The following is a 17,528-nucleotide window of genomic DNA, read 5'->3' as shown; positions in this document are numbered from 1 at the left end:
TGGTCAACCAGAGATAGTGCAAGTCTATACTTCATTTACATTCATGCATATCATCCTTATTTATCCTTTAAAGTAATAAGACTTTCAGCATAATTGATACGGTGGTTCCAGAGGCTAAACAGAAAAAAAAGAGAGATGTGACTCTGCAAGGATAAAACTGTGAACTTCTACTTTTCTTTAGAAAAAAGAGAGTGTGGTTCAAACACAGTAATAATAATGAAATTTGTAGAAATATGCCTAGTATAATTGAGTATATCCACAAATATTACTCCAGAAACGTTTTCCTCTTTTGAATCCAAAAAAGAAACCTTAATTCATTTTATAATTTTTATGGCAATTTGAATTTATATCTCCTTCATTTATTTAGTCAAAAAAGTCCATTCTGTACAAATACATAAACAAACACACATACTCTGTACCCATTCCATTATTGCTAGATCTGAGTATACACTAAACCTTAATATTTCATCCACCCATGCTCAATTGTATCTTCTTTTCTCTACAATTTCCTTAACTTCTCCTTTTCATCTTCCCCTTGGACATCCTCTGGAAGCAATCTTTAGTTTTTCCACAGTTTTGGTAAATTTTTTCACCCATATTCATTCCAAATCCACCCACATTCTTTTACCATGTCCATATCAATGTAATATCAATTCTTACATCTCTTTTACCCTCCTACTTAAAATCATCTCTTTTATTTGGTTTTCTCAACCACTAATTTTTTTTTCCTTTTATAGCTCTCAGAAATGTCATTATTCCAGTCAGAACCTGCTCCACTCCATTTCTTTCATTTATCATATCAACAATTATATGTTTTTATTGTCATTTAATACATATCTGACTTAATGTGACTTCTTGCCTTTTGTAGCACATTTTCTTTATAACATGTATGTAACAGATTGATGTAAATTCATTTCTTTCCACAGCCAATTTGAAATTTTATTTGCCTTTTTTTATTTTTCTTCATAAGTGGCATTACACTATGAAATTTCTCACCATTTTAATCAATTCTCTACTCTACTCATACCCCCCTCTATTTCTCTATCACTCTCTCTCTCTCTCTCCTCCCTCTCTCTCTACCTACCTATCTACCTACTTCTCCAAAACCATCATTCTGCTCTTTTTCTTATTTTACATAATTTCGTACATCTTCACATCATACCATTTAAAGCAATTTGCTGGCATTGCACATATTTTACTTTTCCCTCATTAACCACTGTATTATCTGAAAAAATTAATTGTTACTATTCTCTTTCAGTTTTTCTTTTTATCTATCTGTTCATTTCCTATTTCATAACTATGAACAAAGCTGGGTTAGGATACTTTCTGTTTTAGTCTACTCCTTATATCAAACCAGAACTGTAACATTTCTTATCTTTACATTTCCTTAAATACATTTATAAATTAATCTATGTACCTCTCTTTAGTACCCTTTTATTTCTCATCTTATCCCAAAACTTCTACTCATTTAATGCAGGCTTATATGAATTATTGCTTTAGTTCATGAACAACTTAGTATTAAACAAATAGTATTCAAAATTTAGAAGGAATTTTTTTTTAACAATTGTAAATAGGAAGTTTGGATACTACCTATCGGAATTTTTTAAATCCCATTGATATCAGAAGAAAATTAAGATTTCTGTTTTTTATGATAAAACAATTGATATAATATTATATCAGAAAGTAAAACGTAAAATATTTATAATAGTCTTTCATTGATTCTAAAAAAATTTTTAAAACTGTATATGATATTTTTAAAAAGTAATGAACTGGTAAAATAGAATTCTTTTTTTAATTTAGTAATTATTTACATTAACATTTTTCTATTTTGTTTTATTGATTAAAACTATTATAATAATTTGTTATCTCTTTTTTATAAAAAAAAGCATATCTTAATGAGATGAATTTATTGTTTATATATGACCTTTATCTCACACTTTTTCGTTACACATAACCCTTTTTTATAGGTTACACATGACCTGTATAACCTATGTATAACAATGGTACTTATTAAATATTAAACATCCTAAAATAAGCAATCAGTTTTGTATTCTCTCTTTGACTGTGAACTAAACATTTTATTAGATTGTGTTTATTTTATTCAAATTTTTGTGTATAATATAATTAAAAAAGAACATTTAAACGCAGCCTTTACCACCAAAAGTGACAAATATTAAATTTTAATAATCTTTTTTATAAAGCAAGGTAGTAATAATCACTATTATTTTAATAAATTTATATTTTGTGTAAAATATTACTTAAATATAATTTTTTTAACAGCTAAATGTTTTTAAAAAAATAATTACAATATTTAGTTCTTAATTTTTCTCTTTGCTTAGTACTGTATCCTAATTCTCATTAAAGTTTGTTTAATAAAAATTTAAATTTTTGTGTCAGGTTTTTTGTAGAAAGTTTACTTTTTAAGTCAAAAATAAGTAAACTTTAGTCTACTTACATATATTTTATTATTTTTGAAACTAAAAATTTTTGTCTATTTTAAATTCATATTCCTGTAAATAATAGTTACATTTTTAAGTAGTGGATGTCAAATCTAAAATATTGTTGAGGTAGCAAAATCAGATGTCAGAATAGTAATCTAGGAAGTTGACAAATAAATAAAAGGTTACTTTAAATTTTAAACCAATAAAATTTTAAAAAATGAATAACTAAAACTAAACCAGTCCTGACAAAAAATTAATCTTTTAAATGATAAGTTTAAAATAACAGAAGACCTTTCATTGTTTGAAAATGATTTTTAAAGTTGTGTATATTTGTCATCAGGAGTTCTGCTCCAAGACATCTTTCTGACCTTAACAATGTCTCAGGTTCCTTCAGCACTTAACAATTAACCACTTCCTATCAGATTTCAGCCCCCTTCCATCCTTCTAACAATCTTTACTATATATTTATTGAAGTTCTCCTTAAATACCTAATCCAACCATTTTATAACGTATATAAAAAGACATGACTTTAACAGTAAATTTTTAAACTTTATAACAATATCCTACATACATATTTAATATTTACTGAACATGACAATAAAACTATAAACAATAATGTAGTTTGGCAGTAAGTAAAATGAAAAGTAATGATAGATATCTTATTAAGTATGTTTATAAATACATATAGTTGTGAACAATATCTATACTTCAAAACCAAATAGCATTTCCTCTTCCTTCCTGTTGAGCCATAAACCAATTGACTACAATGTGGTCCTCATAAAATTTAATGTCATTTTATATTTCAGTAACAATCATCATTTTGCATCAAATCCCTTTTTTATTCCTGATTTCCAAGATTTCAAGATAACTGCATTCTATATTTTTTTCTTAGTGATAAATATATCATTTCTTGTTGAAACAATTTTCCAGCTTTCTAAATCAATTATCCTTTGTAATTACTGTTCATGTCTATAGAAGTTTTTTTTTTAATTTTCTTACTTTAATATACCTAACACAAAAAATTAATTATTTTAATCTTCTGCAGGATCTGGAATCCTGGTTCAAATCCCAGCTAGGTATGCAATTTTTCATATGCTACAAATTTCTATTTGGAATAATAAATGACCACAGTAGTTGATGCTTGTACATCTCAGAGAATAAACTTATATTTATCATTTTTTATTAATAATCTTAAAAAAATTATTACACATAATGTTTAATTTAAGTAACATGTTTCTTGAGAAAAAATATTTTTATTAGTTAAAATAACTAAAAAGAATGTTAGCTTCTGAGAAAAGGAACACTATTTGCTGGCCTAAGGCTGTAATAGAATTCCTGTTCATCTCTTACAAAACACAAAACACAATAACTATAACCATAGGTATTCATAAGCATACTTAACAAGATATATAACAGCATACTTAGTTGGCAATTATTCGATTAGAATTTACATCTAGTTACAATAATTAAATTTTTTTTTAACTTTTCATTTTACTTACTGCAGAACTACATTATTGTTTACAGTTTTACTATTTGATATTCAGTAAATATTAAAGATATATGTTTGATAGTGATATAAAGTTCAATAAAAATTTACTACTTAAATTATGTCTTTTTATATATGTTATAATGCAGTATATCGCCAAATAAATCTGTTATTCAGTAATATAATGCATTATAAATAATAGTAACCTACCATTAGATTAACTTTTTTCAAAATCTTACTCACAATAATCATAATCTCAAAATTAAATGATGATAAAGTTCTGAATCACACAGAAAACAAATAAGTATTTGTAAATATATGAATATGATTATATATTTATAAATATAATATATCAATAAATAAATGAATGGCTATTATAACCTGTTTTTTTACGAATGGACATGAAATATAAGCAACCTTCTACTTGGCTACACAAATAGGTTAAATTTAATTAACACAGAATTATTAAATTTTTAATGACAATCTAAAAAAAAAAATGAAATTAATATTTTTCATCAACTTTTATCATAAAGCTTTTAATTGCTCTCACTCTTTTTTAGGTGATAAAAGTGCTGCTATTTTAAATTTTACTTTATCTGTTATTTTTTATATTGTGCAGGATATCTAAGTTGTTTCTAATATAGGCATTTTTTTAAATGCAAGTGTTATGGATTAGTAGTATGGTAAAATTTTTACTTTTAACTATTGTACACTATATTTAAGAGGATATTAGTTCTTCGTAGATTAAGTATAACTAATTTAAATGTTTTTTTAATTTTTTTTATAGATACTGAAGTTATAAATTAAATATATCTATGCAAGTAACAGTAAATAATTGACGGTTTAATACCATCATCAGTGGTACATATGATGTTTTAAACCATCAATTATTTACTGCTATCAGTCAGTTTTTGGTATTTTTATGCCATCAGTCAGCTTCCCGACTATGGCAGTAGATCAGTATATTCTGGTCCAAACCATTAGATGATTTTGTAAAACAAATATAAAACTTGTTGTTTTAAACATACAAGAAAGGAACTAGTTATTTCCTACAATTCTTGATTAATGCCCCACCAATATTGTGTAGGCTTTAGATTGCTATTGATATGCAATGGCAATTGGTTTTTATGCTGGTGGTTACCAACACATCTTTCAGCCTGTTAACTTGCAATAGTACAGTTTATTTTTTATTATATAATCACATATTAATTTTATTTAATTACTTTAGTTTAAATAACTTCAAACTTAAACTATTGTAAAGTTGTTTTTTTATCTTTAAAAACAAAAGTAATTTATACTTGTATAATTTATTTAATCCAGCATTTACAGAAACTTCCCCTCTACCCTAGTTCTTCCTTACCTTCTACCTAAGAATGATAACTGCCACTTTGAAAATGAGGGATTTATCCATATATGTTATTACATGCACATTATTTTAATGTATTCATAAACGTTATTTTACCTAATAGCAAGAACTTGCTCAACAAAATTTCTTGAAAATCAGAAAATGTGATTTTTATGACATTTCATATGTTTGGCTATACATATCCATAAGACAAAATTAAAAAAAAATCCTTTTGGCACGCCAGAAAGCACAGGTAGATTTCACCAGTATTAAGTAGGGGATAAAAAAGATTTCCACCTTAGAGTTAAGAAAAATTTTATATTTACTCAATATGACAATGGTTGCAAGTGAAAAAAGGTTTCATATTTTTAGCATATAACAAGCCCCATCTTTTTACAATTCCAACAACATTTTGGTCATCCCTTGTCATAAGGGTTGGTCATATCAAAAATTGTTTCAGACAAAAGTTTTAGATAATGTTTATATGATTACGCGAAGATATATCAAAGTTTTCTCGAAGTCAAATCATGGTAGCCATTACAATAGGTAGCTTTCTCATGAAATCTACCTAAAATAGGATCTTGTTTCCCTCAGCCAGTGCTTCCTTAAGTATATTTTTTGACATTTCATGAATTTTTTTAATAATTTTAATAATGAAGCAACCATTATGTACTTGATAATTACAGATAGGTACTAATTATTACAGATAGGTAATATTAGTAGTATATTATTACATGTAATAATTTTATCAGACATGGCCCATTGGTATGATTATACAGTAAATAATTAAAATATAAAACCCACTTACCAACAATTCTTTTTATGAGTTCAAGCACTTTCAGAAATGAATTCCATCTTCAGGAACTTAACATTTTTATATTATTTTTAAAAAACTAAAACTTTGTTGTCATAAGTAAAATTGATATGTAAAGTATAAAAAATTGTTGTCATGTGTTTATATTTAATATGCTATTATATTTTATAGACTTTATATAACAATTTTACTTATGACAATGAAGTTTTAGTTTTTTAAGAATAATATAAAAATTTTAACTTCCTGAAGATGGAATTTGTTTCCGAAAGCGCTTGAATGCATAAAAAGATTTGTTGGTAAGTTGGTTTTATATTTTATTATTTATTATATTACATGTAATTTTATTTTTTTTAATTATGGTATTTTTTTCTGTAATATTGTAAATTAATAAAATAATCAGTATGAGTAATAATTATTATGTATTTTTTTAGGAGACGATCACAATCAGAAGAGGCCTCAGAGGAGAGGATGGCAGTGAACAATTGGCCTGTGACTGTGGCAGAAATTGACGCTAGCCTCACAATCCCACCTCTTGACATATACAATGAACAAAAACATAAAAAGGTTAATGTATAAATATACTCAAATCCATTAGTATATTTTTTCTTAAAACTGAAAATGCTCACCAAATGTTAGAATATATAATTTATTAAAAATATGCTTTCACGAATCATATTTAATGATACCCAATGAAGTAACTGAATGCATGAATAAATACAAGTTTTTATTTTAGAAATAACAATTTTAGATATATAAATTATTCAGAATCAAGATTAACCAATGTTCAGGAAACATATTCATTGAAGTAAATTTATTTATGGAGTTAAGTTGTTTTGTTTCGGAGAAAAAAAAATTGTAATTATATTTAATAATAAATAAGAATAAAATTTTTATCAGAAAGTAAATAAATGATGAATTTAAAAAATAATCTTGGATAAATGGCTTAGAAATTTAGCTAACCAAGTTATCAGAGAGGTTTTGAATATGAGTAAAATATTTCAGTCTGTTTGGTCATCAAAAGATATTTCTTTTTAAATCAAACCACATCCCATTTTTTTTTATTATCTTTTCCCAAAATGTATTTTTTACAATGTGGATTTAAGGTACTCAACCAGTGGTTAAGTTTTATTATATAAAGTTTATAAGTATTAAAAATAGCATGAATTAATAAATGAAGAAAACAAAGAATCAAAGAACTAAAAAGAAGGAACATAATATACATGTAATAATTGAACAATGAGAATGTAATTCACAAAAGTCAAAATACTCAAAAGTAAATGCAAATATTTCTAGAATAAATGTGAGCAGGAAAAAATTTCATCTGCAACATGTTTTGGAGATAAAATTAAGGAATCCTGTGAATTAGACAAAAAATCTGAGATGGATACCATATTTATATAATTATCAGTAGCTGTCTACCACTAATGAAAAGTTAGAATGGCTAATTATAAGCTAAATAATTTGCTCTTTGTAATCAGTATCGTATCAGGATTTGAACAACTGTAAATCTTATGCAGTTAATTCAGCTAGGATTTGTGAATTAATATTTTTTAATCAACAAATTTATTGGTTTTATTAGCTTGTCAATTATGTTACTGATGTTTATTAGAGAGGATTAAAACTGTAACATTATCCAAATAAACATACCATAAAATAATATTATTGTTTTAGTTTGAGGTCCCAAGTATAACCAGTTTTTTAATTTTTTTAGAAATTTTCGCTATTTTATTTTGTTTGAGATGAATGTAACTGTGTAATATACATCCAGTTGAACATTTACACTTAGAATAGTATTATTATTCAATAATATTACTAGAAGAAAATGATCTCTTTCTAATTTATTTTTTTCTAAATTAATGAAAAATATAAAAATCTGTGTTAGTCTATGACTACACTTTGGAATAAAATAATCACTAAAAGTACTATTTGTGATATTAGGGAAGTATATTTCTTTAAATTACTAGAAAAAATTAAAAGTAAAATTTTAACTTGCAATTATAGTGAGAATTTTATAACTACTAGGACTTTTTTAGTTTAATTCAGAATAAATATAAATAATCTGTACAATTCACACTAATTAACAGCAATGGTTTCTATAGTCTTTCTGTTCACAAAATTTTAACTATTTTACTGATATGCAAAGCTGAAATTCATATCCATAACAAACATGAATAACAAGAGTCTAGTTTTTATGGCAACCTTTCTATTCATAATAAACTAATAATCAGATTTAGTAAAATCTGATTCTTATCTCATCTGATGATGAGTACATTATCTTCTCTACTATCTCCAAAATTTAGTATCCATATTCCCCTCAGTTTTCTGATAAAGAATTTCTGGTGTGCAAGGACATCATTACTACTCCCTATAAAGTAAATATGAATTATCCTCCATGCAATATTACAATTAATGTCATCATTATATTACTTATATATTTTAGCATTCCTCCTGAATTCGATCTGTGGGAAAAGTAAAAGGTTTTTTCCAAAATAGGTTTTCTAATGTGTGAAAGCGTTTCATGTTGAAGAAAGTCTAATCACTGAAATTACTATTTATTTTTTTTTATTCTGATGTGTTTTCAATAATTTCTATATTATTGTATTGTATACATTAATAGAAAATTTTTATAGAAACAAAAAATTATAATATACTCACTCACATACTGTGTATCTGATAATGACATTGGTACTATGTTTCTGTAGAAAGAATGTGCAGAGGGGGCATGAAATAGCATTCTGCATTCATAAATCTTCAACTTTACTAACTTTAGTAATAATTAATTAACAATAAACAACAATTAATTAACATTGAACTTCATTAATCTTAATATTTTGAAACACAAATTTATTGAAATATTAGAAATTAACAAAGATGACATAAAAATGAGATGTATTAGAAACATATAACATTTATAAATACTAACAAAATTTCAATTTGACAAATCATCAGACAGTATTTGAGGGGACAGTCTTAAAAACCTGCAACAGATAGCAGCACTTGTATAAATTAATATGCAATTTTTATTATTTAGTATTTTTACTTTTAAATTTTTATTATGTAATAACAGAATTATTTCAATCATGACTGAGGATCCTGGATCCGCGAACACAGAGGATTACATTCTTATTCCATAGTTGCTTCTTGACTCTTGTGATTAAAACATTTACACTAATGAAAAATGTCTTCAGTACTTTCTGAGAACGGTGAACCACAGCTATTGATACTTGAACGGACAATAATATACATATATATATATAGATAGATAGTATAAATCATGGCTGTTTTACTAAAATTCCATGAAAATATTTTTTTTCAAATATTTTGTGTAAATAAAAACAATATGAATAAGGAATTAATATTTGTTTTATTAAATTTAAAATAATAATATATAATAAAATACAGGCCAATCTTGTTAGCTATTAATAGATACGATTTTAATATTTATTTTATAACACTTTATAAAAAATCAGAATTTCATGATAAGGCTCTTTGTCTTACTCCAAAAGATAAATAAATATAATAAATTATAGAATCTATTTCATTTGTAAATACATTTTGGTATTTTTTTTTTACAGTTGTTTAATAATTTAGGAAATCTCACCATCAAAATATGATTTTCTCCTTCACCTTCTTTCACAATAGTAAAATTAGTCTGTTTTTCTTTTTTTAATTGATCTGAGTAAAAGAACTAAGTTCTCAATTTGACCCATAATACTTTTCATTATATTTTTATACGTTTAAATTTTACTCTTCAACGAGAGAAATAATTTCAGTAGTTCATTTTTTACATTGAATTATTCCTCAGGTGGTCCCATTAGAAATACTTAAGTTGGTTTGAAGATATTTTTCATTTTTATGTTACTATTATTAGTTAGTATTGTATTATTGTAGCATAATTACTGCTTGATGTCATTTTAATATTGAAAATATTCTTACATAAAGATTCAAGAAAATCAGTTGTAAAACTTAAAGATAAAAAGTAATACTTACGCTCATGTTATAGAGAGTCTTAGTTCACACTCTTGCAGTTTCTTTATGTTATTTCCTTATAATATTTTTCTTCTTTTTTTTATCAAAACTGCAATGTAACAAATTGATTTTTATTCTAACCACATCTCAAAGAGCTCATGCACAATAGCATTCTTTTTCAATTATTCTTTAAATTTAACCTTATTGGAGTAAATCTTAAATTAATTGTTAGTAAATTATCTGTAGTTGGTTAATTTGGCTCTGATTTATAAAGCTGAAATTTAAAGAACTGGAAAAGTATTACTTTTTACTTTTCAGACCAGTTTTTTGAAGATGGTTTTATTTTTTTAATTTTATTTATTGATAAGATGTAGTGATATCATTTAGTAAAGAACAAATGTAATTTTTATTAGGTTTGTATTCTTTAAACTTTGTAATGTTTTAATACTCTGAATTTAGTAATATTATTACTACTTTTATTTTAATCACAGATTTATATTATTTAATGACTGTTTTTAACAAGGACTCAGCTTTTTCTTATTGTTATAAATTAAATTCGAAACATATTGGAGCATTTATGGTTGTTGTCTCAGTGTGATTTTATAAACTCTAAAACTAAATCCCTTCATCGCCTTTACCACTTTTCAAAATAATTGCTTTTTTCACAAAGCTTAGATTACAAAAAAACATAGAATAAACATCCAATACCTAATTTCATTTAAATACTTGTACTTAGGAGAACTCATCAAGATAACTTCACTGTGAACATATTCTGAATGCTTACACTTCTTCATTGCCCACATTTGATCCTTGCATAACTCTAGTTTGTATCTCCTTATACCTCAAATTTCACTTGTTTTAGTTGCTTTTACGTCTTGGGTTCTAAGTGTTTTTTCTTCTCATTCAGTATTCAAATTAACCAACATGTATGCATTATATATGTCATAAACTAGTAAAAGTAAAATAATAATGTTATTTTTTTTTTTGTTGACATTTTAGGGGCATCGACTCTTGTGGTCATTAGCCTCTTTCCACAATAAAAAAAAGAAAGAAATATTTCTTTCCCTTCCCCATTAATTCATTAGTAAAAAAGTCAGCAAAATAGTTTTGTCTAAACTGATCATCTAAAAATAGACTTCTTAAAAGGTTATTAAAACCCCAAAAAGAAATACAAAATGACAAGGGTATAACAGCTCTTAAAAATATAAGCCATTTCTAACGAAATGTCAAAAGTATCAAAAACACTTCACTATTACTCAAAAATTAAGAAACACTTATATTAAAAAATGTTAAAGGCAAGATTACAAGAATGTAAAGAGCTCTTACCACTTAAATAACACACAAACAATTTCTATCAAAAGTTTTCAAAAAATCTTCAATGTTATGCAAAAATTAAAATGCACATCATTTCATTAAATTTTGTCAAAAAAACGAGCTCCTAAGTTTTCCCCTAGGCCATCCTTCTTTGCTTCTGTTTTCCATCTTCCTAAAGGAATAGATGTCAAATTTCAAGATATCAAGGCCTCGGACTGGAATCATCTGATCCTTTATAGTAAAACACAGAGGATGCTTTGCTACCAGCATCAGATGATAACAGCTCAAATGCTGTGGTTAGTGGGGCATCAGAGTCAAGATTCAATGCACTTTGTGCTAATGTTTGTGGGGCACCCAAACCCCAACCCAACCTCAAACCAGCTCCACAACCAGGAAGAGAGATGAGCACTGTCCACACCCCATCCAGCATTGACAAAAACAGATCACGGTCATGCCTCACGCTCCTGTCGTAAATAGTGAAACTGAGAAATTATTATTATTCAGAGCACACCTTTTTCAAATGTGCTTAGAGGGCGACAGATCAAGGTACATTAGAGGTGGCAGAGCACTGAACCCCTACAACACGGTTGCGATGATCCTCCATGATCTGAGCAGTTGGAAGAGTGTGGTTCAATTCAACGGGAGCATTCTCAGTGCCAAGAAGAATAACCTGAATAGCCCTGATCCAGGTGAAAATTAGGTAGCAGCCTTCTTAGGTTAGGATAGAAAGACTCAGCTTGACGCAAAACAATTGCATGACAATTGCAAACATAGCATCAGCTGGGGAAAACAATTCCGGGTCAAGTCCTGGTAGAAAGGGGGTGGTTTTAGCCAGTAGTCTACTGATGGCAGTTTGATAAGACCATTAGTGGGAGCCAGGCACTCCGTCCTTAAATGCATTTCCACCTCCCTCCCCAAAATAAAGACTATTATTACATTCAATTTGCAGTAAAACATTCTATTCTAGTAATATTTCTTGTCTATCATTATAGATTAATTTAATCTTTATTAATGTTCATTTTATGGTTTTTTATTGCAAAATATTTTATCTATCTTCTTTTTATTTCATCAAAATAGATTAATAGTTCTTAAATAATAAATTGCTAAGATTTATTTGATGACCTTACTTAATCATTCTGACAGTCTATCAAACTGAACTCTTGATTATAAAAAATTAACTGATCTGTGTTGTTAAAAAACTGTAAAAAAAAAGTTACTTAAAAAAAAAAAAAAATATATATATATATATAAAGATAACATTTTATCATTATTACTATTCATTCTCATTTCTTTAAGGTCAAAGGATTAAAGACACCAGATACAATTATAGTAAACTGCATTCATATGTGTGTGTATGCTGGTCATTGGCTAATTTGGGCTGTTTATTAGGAATTTAAATGCTACCAATTTAAAAATATACTAAAATAAATTAATTTCAAATGCATCCATTTTAAATAGTGCAATTTAAAAGTAAATAATTTTTTTTATTAAAAATCCTGCTAAAGTATTTATGAAGTAAGAAAGAGTAACACCAATTTGTTGTTTCACACTGTCTGTCCCAGTTATTCTTATGGCTGTTACATATTTGTTGATATATTATTAAGTGTACCCTGAGATCCAAGAAGCATTAGTCATAGTTGCTTTTTCCGTTATTAATAATGTTCACTATAGATAGAACAAAGTTGCTGCGATGAACAGAATAAAGGTGTCTCTTGTAGGAATATAAACTACATTTTGAAGGGTTTGCATGTCGATTAAAAGTGGTATATTCAATTCAGTGAAGAAGGCAGTGGCTGTTATCAAATACGAGCTGTTACGTGGCTGTTATCATTCAATAATTAAACACTCAAATATTTTTAATAAAAGAAATGCTTAATGCAGGCAATTGAAACTTTTGTAAGTGTAAGTTGGCAATCTTGCTAAGAGTATTAGTCAGCTGTTCGATTAATATTTATGTAAACATAACCTCTAAAGTCTTAGTTGAGACTAGTTGAAACACAATGGCGTGTTCACTCAAAGTAAGTACTTTCGAAGAACAACATTCCGCGATCCAATTTTTACTTTCAGAAGTGTACAACTGTTAAGAAATATTCTCTCGGATGAACGAGAGAATAATACGGCAGTAGTTGCATGAACCATGCAAATTTTTACACGTGGGTGGAAAAGTTTAAAAGTTGCCACAAAAACATGACCCATGAGCGCCACTGTGGGAGTCCGGTACAGTGTCGATCTCGGCATTGGATTCCAGTATTGATTCGCTGATTCACTTATCTAAGAAGACTGACGACTTACACTTGAACAAACTGCTGAAAAATGTCGAGTAAGTGTTGAAACAACTCATTCCATCAGTCAAAACAAACTGACCAACCATAAGACTTGTGCAAGGTGGGTTCTTAGAGAGCTTACCAGTCATCACAAAGCCGAGAGATTTTGCATTTGCACCAAATGCAAAAATCATTTCAGTAACAAAGGCAATGCATTTTTGGATAGTGATTTTAGCCTGTGATGAAATTTGAATACATCATTTTGAGCCAGAGTCCAAGCATCAAAGCATGCAGTAGAAACCCTGTGAATCACCTGTCCGTAAAAAATTCAAAACCCAACCATTGGAGAGCCCATGATCCGATTTTCTGTGATTATTTGGAAGAGAAACTCACTATCAACAGCCTGTACTACTCAGTCATAATTGAAAATAAAGTCAAGCCCATGTTGAAGAGGAAGTGTCCGGGATGGCAGAGGAAAGACATGCTTCTCCTTCAAAAAAACACTTCACCTCATACGACACAACTAATGCTGGAAACTATTGGCAAAGTGGGTAGGGAGCTACTACCTTATCCTCCTTTCAGCCCTGACCTTGCTGCTTCAGATTTTTATGTTTGGTCCAATAAAAGAAGGTTTGCATGGCATCAGGTTCAAGACAATGAAGAGGTAAAGAAAAAAGTACAAAAGTGGCTTCAAGAACAAGGTAAAGAATTCTTCGCTGAGGAGATAAGAAGACTCATAAAAAGATGGGACAAGTGCAGAGAAATTAGTAGGAATTATATGAAAATGTATACAAAAAAATTGTATTTATTTAATAAATAATTTTTGCTGTACATCTATTTGTCTGTTTAATTATTGAATGACCCTCATATATGGTTCAGTGAAGAAGGCAAAAATAAATAAGAAATATGATTCAGTTGTCCATAACAGGTAATTATGAAAATTACTGTTAAATTTTATTAACAAACCTTACTAAATTTATTTTAAAATATAATTTTTTACTTGAACATCAGTAATAATGCTTATAGTTTGGTTTTGTAGACATCTTTAATTATATTAGTGTTCCTTTTTAGATTTTAATATTAACCAATGTCAAGTGGTTTGTTCTAGTTGGAAAAAACACACTTTGGACATCATTGAAAAGTGATTTCAATTGTCACTGTTCATTTGATAAATTTTTGAGTTTTTTTTATGTATATAAAATTATATATTATATAATGTTCAAGCCTTTTTGAGTATATGTAGAATAAAAAATTTGTTGATGTTTATGTTTTTGTTTATATTTACGATATAGTTGGCAGTTGTTAACTCAGATTTAGTTTTCGTGTGTTTTAATTTATTCATTGTATATTTATTTAAAGCTGTATTTCTAGTTCACTAGAATTCAAATTCTTGAATTCTAGAATTTTTTTTCTAATTCTTGTTTACTTGAATTCACACAGTGAATTCAAACAGTCCATAAAACACAGAATCAGCATTTGCTAACCACTCTGTAGAAAATATCACATATAAGTATACATCAGCAATAACAGTTACCTAGATGAGCTACTCACATCCAGAAGATATTGCATTTCAAAATACTTTAACATCATCAAATGTGGAAACGCACAAATACTCTTTAATGATATCAACTCATCAATAATTCTAGCCATCATTCTGTTATTGAGTTAATAATGTATCGTATTCGCATAACCTCAAATGTAACAAGCCACAGATATGTTCACTGAAAGAACAAGAGACTGAGCTGTAAATGAGCCTTGATTCAATAAAACAATAAAAAATATGAAGACTTCTGAACTCATAAAAAATAATCATTCATAATGTAATAGTAAAAATATTGCAATTGAAAATCTTCAGGGTATTCCTTTCAAGGAACCAGAACACTAAGTTGTGGGCTTCCAAAATGGCAATATCTGAAAAAACATAATTTATTATCCAGTTTGTTTTAAATACTTCTTTATCATTATGATAATAGTTTTTTGTAAATTTGTCATGTTAATAACACATAGTGTTATATTATTTTAAATTGAGGTGATAATATAAATGTTATACTCATTTTGTCTTTCTTTTTTGTTAGTTTGCTCCATAAATAAATTTTATTTAATTACAGGTATTTGAATTACTCAAAGGACTCAGATTTAGTGGTGAAAAAATTTTAAGAGTCGGAGCCATTTTTCAGGATGAAATTGAAAAAGGTATTAAGGATGAGCCATCTTCATTGCAAATGGAAAATACGTATGTTCCTGAACTTCCTGATGGTACAGGTAATCAAGATAATTAATTTTTTTTTTTAATTTTGCTAAATTTGATGTTACAATAAAGTTTCTTATTTTTTTGTAGTAATTTTATAATAAAAAATCACATGTCAGTTTTTTAATGTAAAATTAGGAAAGTGTACTTAACTTTTCATTGTCATTAGTTAAATTAGAATTAATTTTTAGTCATCGCACGTACATAGAAATTTAGTAAAAATTGTTTTAAGAATAATCAATTTTAATTTAGTTTTCCAGTAAAACTAATCTTCAGCAAATAAAATATAATTTTTTTTCTGGCAATAATAAAATTAATAAAGCATTTTTTTATAAACTGATTGTTTCTTATTTTGATTTCAGAGGAAGGTTTATTTCTTGCATTGGATGTAGGGGGAACAAATTTTAGGGTACTTCTTCTTGAGCTTCATGAAGGAAAATTAATTAGGGAAGAAGTGAAACACTACCATATAGCAGATGAACTGAGATTAGGATGTGGATTAAAACTTTTTGATTTCCTAGCATCATGTATTGCAGATTTTGTAAAAGTATTTAATGTTGCTGATAAAACACTACCATTGGGTATGTTTACATTAACATATTTTGTTAAATTTAATAAATTAAAGAGTATAATATTTTTAAAATTGATTTTCATTAGTTGGAATGTGTTGTACATTAGTTAGTCTCAAAATACAAAAAAAACCACAACATTACTAGATATCTGTTAATATTTATAAACAGAAAACTATTGGGTTTTTTGCATAATATTTTAAGATAATTATTTCTTTTTTTTTCTTAAAAATGCCAAATTTTAAAATTGAATTTTTCAAAAACAATTTACACATTTTAAATAAAATTTGAATGTGTTTATTGTTTTGTAAAATGAAAAGTTTATCATAAAATACCACCCACATGCAATTTTCAGAAATTGACATAGAATCACTTTAATTGTAAAATGTGTTTCACATCTATACTGTTAAAAAAAATTGCTGTTTGGAGGGACTCTATACTGATGCTGTGTCACAAACTTACTTAATATTAAACCCTTCCCACAGACACACACACACACACACATACACACACACAAACTTTCAGTAAAGCACCCAAAAACTAAAAAATTAATGATTACTCATTTGATCTTCATTTTCCCATTTTCCAAATATTTGAAAAGCTGAAATTCAGCAGTTATTTCTTAATGTGTTCAAGAAAAATAAGAAATAATTATTTTTTGAAAAGAGTAATCTCATTCCACATGAATTTTAACATTGAATTTTCTTGGAAAAATCTACTCCAACAATACTTGCATAATATCTACTTAACATTTTAGAAATTTCTCATATAACCACCTCTAATATGGTTACACAGATTAAAATTGTATTCACTTACCTCCATACATCTTCTGAATCTGTAGTAGTTACTTGAAATTCAACATTCCAATTTATAAAAATATATCTTTAGAAAAATTTAGCAAAAATTATTTTGATTAACAATCCCAAGAATGTTGTTAAAACTGTCTTGCTTATCACTAATTCTTTTGTTTGCCAAATAACTAGCCAGTTAAATTTTGGTATAGTTGTTCCTAAAGGGATCTTTGGGAAAAATGAGTAAAGATTATTTTGATTACCAGTGTCTAAGATGATGTTTAAAA

The 17,528-nt window shown here is 27.2% G+C and overlaps 2 protein-coding genes across 3 annotated transcripts in view; both read left to right on the top strand.

The window, feature by feature from the left end:
• The window catches only part of nw (narrow), a 393,672-nt gene that overhangs the window by 142,965 nt on the left and 233,179 nt on the right, over positions 1-17,528 (top strand). The gene's annotated exons all lie outside the window — the stretch shown is intronic.
• Positions 1-17,528, top strand: part of LOC142321671 (hexokinase-4-like) — a 115,221-nt gene that overhangs the window by 68,512 nt on the left and 29,181 nt on the right. Inside the window, exons 1-4 of one of the 2 annotated variants that reach the window (XM_075359945.1) lie at positions 2,048-2,205; positions 6,518-6,650; positions 15,742-15,895; positions 16,244-16,462. In XM_075359945.1, the coding sequence (XP_075216060.1) occupies positions 6,555-6,650; positions 15,742-15,895; positions 16,244-16,462 (469 nt within the window). In that variant the 5' untranslated portion in view covers positions 2,048-2,205; positions 6,518-6,554. Of the gene's footprint in view, positions 1-2,047; positions 2,206-6,517; positions 6,651-15,741; positions 15,896-16,243; positions 16,463-17,528 lie in introns of those variants that run through there. The other variant, XM_075359944.1, reaches the window with a different exon arrangement.

The sequence above is a fragment of the Lycorma delicatula genome, chromosome 3, assembly GCF_047948215.1.
Source record: "Lycorma delicatula isolate Av1 chromosome 3, ASM4794821v1, whole genome shotgun sequence".
NCBI classification, from domain to species: Eukaryota; Metazoa; Arthropoda; class Insecta; order Hemiptera; family Fulgoridae; genus Lycorma; species Lycorma delicatula.
Note: the sequence above shows the minus strand (reverse complement) of the source record. Positions and strands in the feature narration are given on the sequence as shown.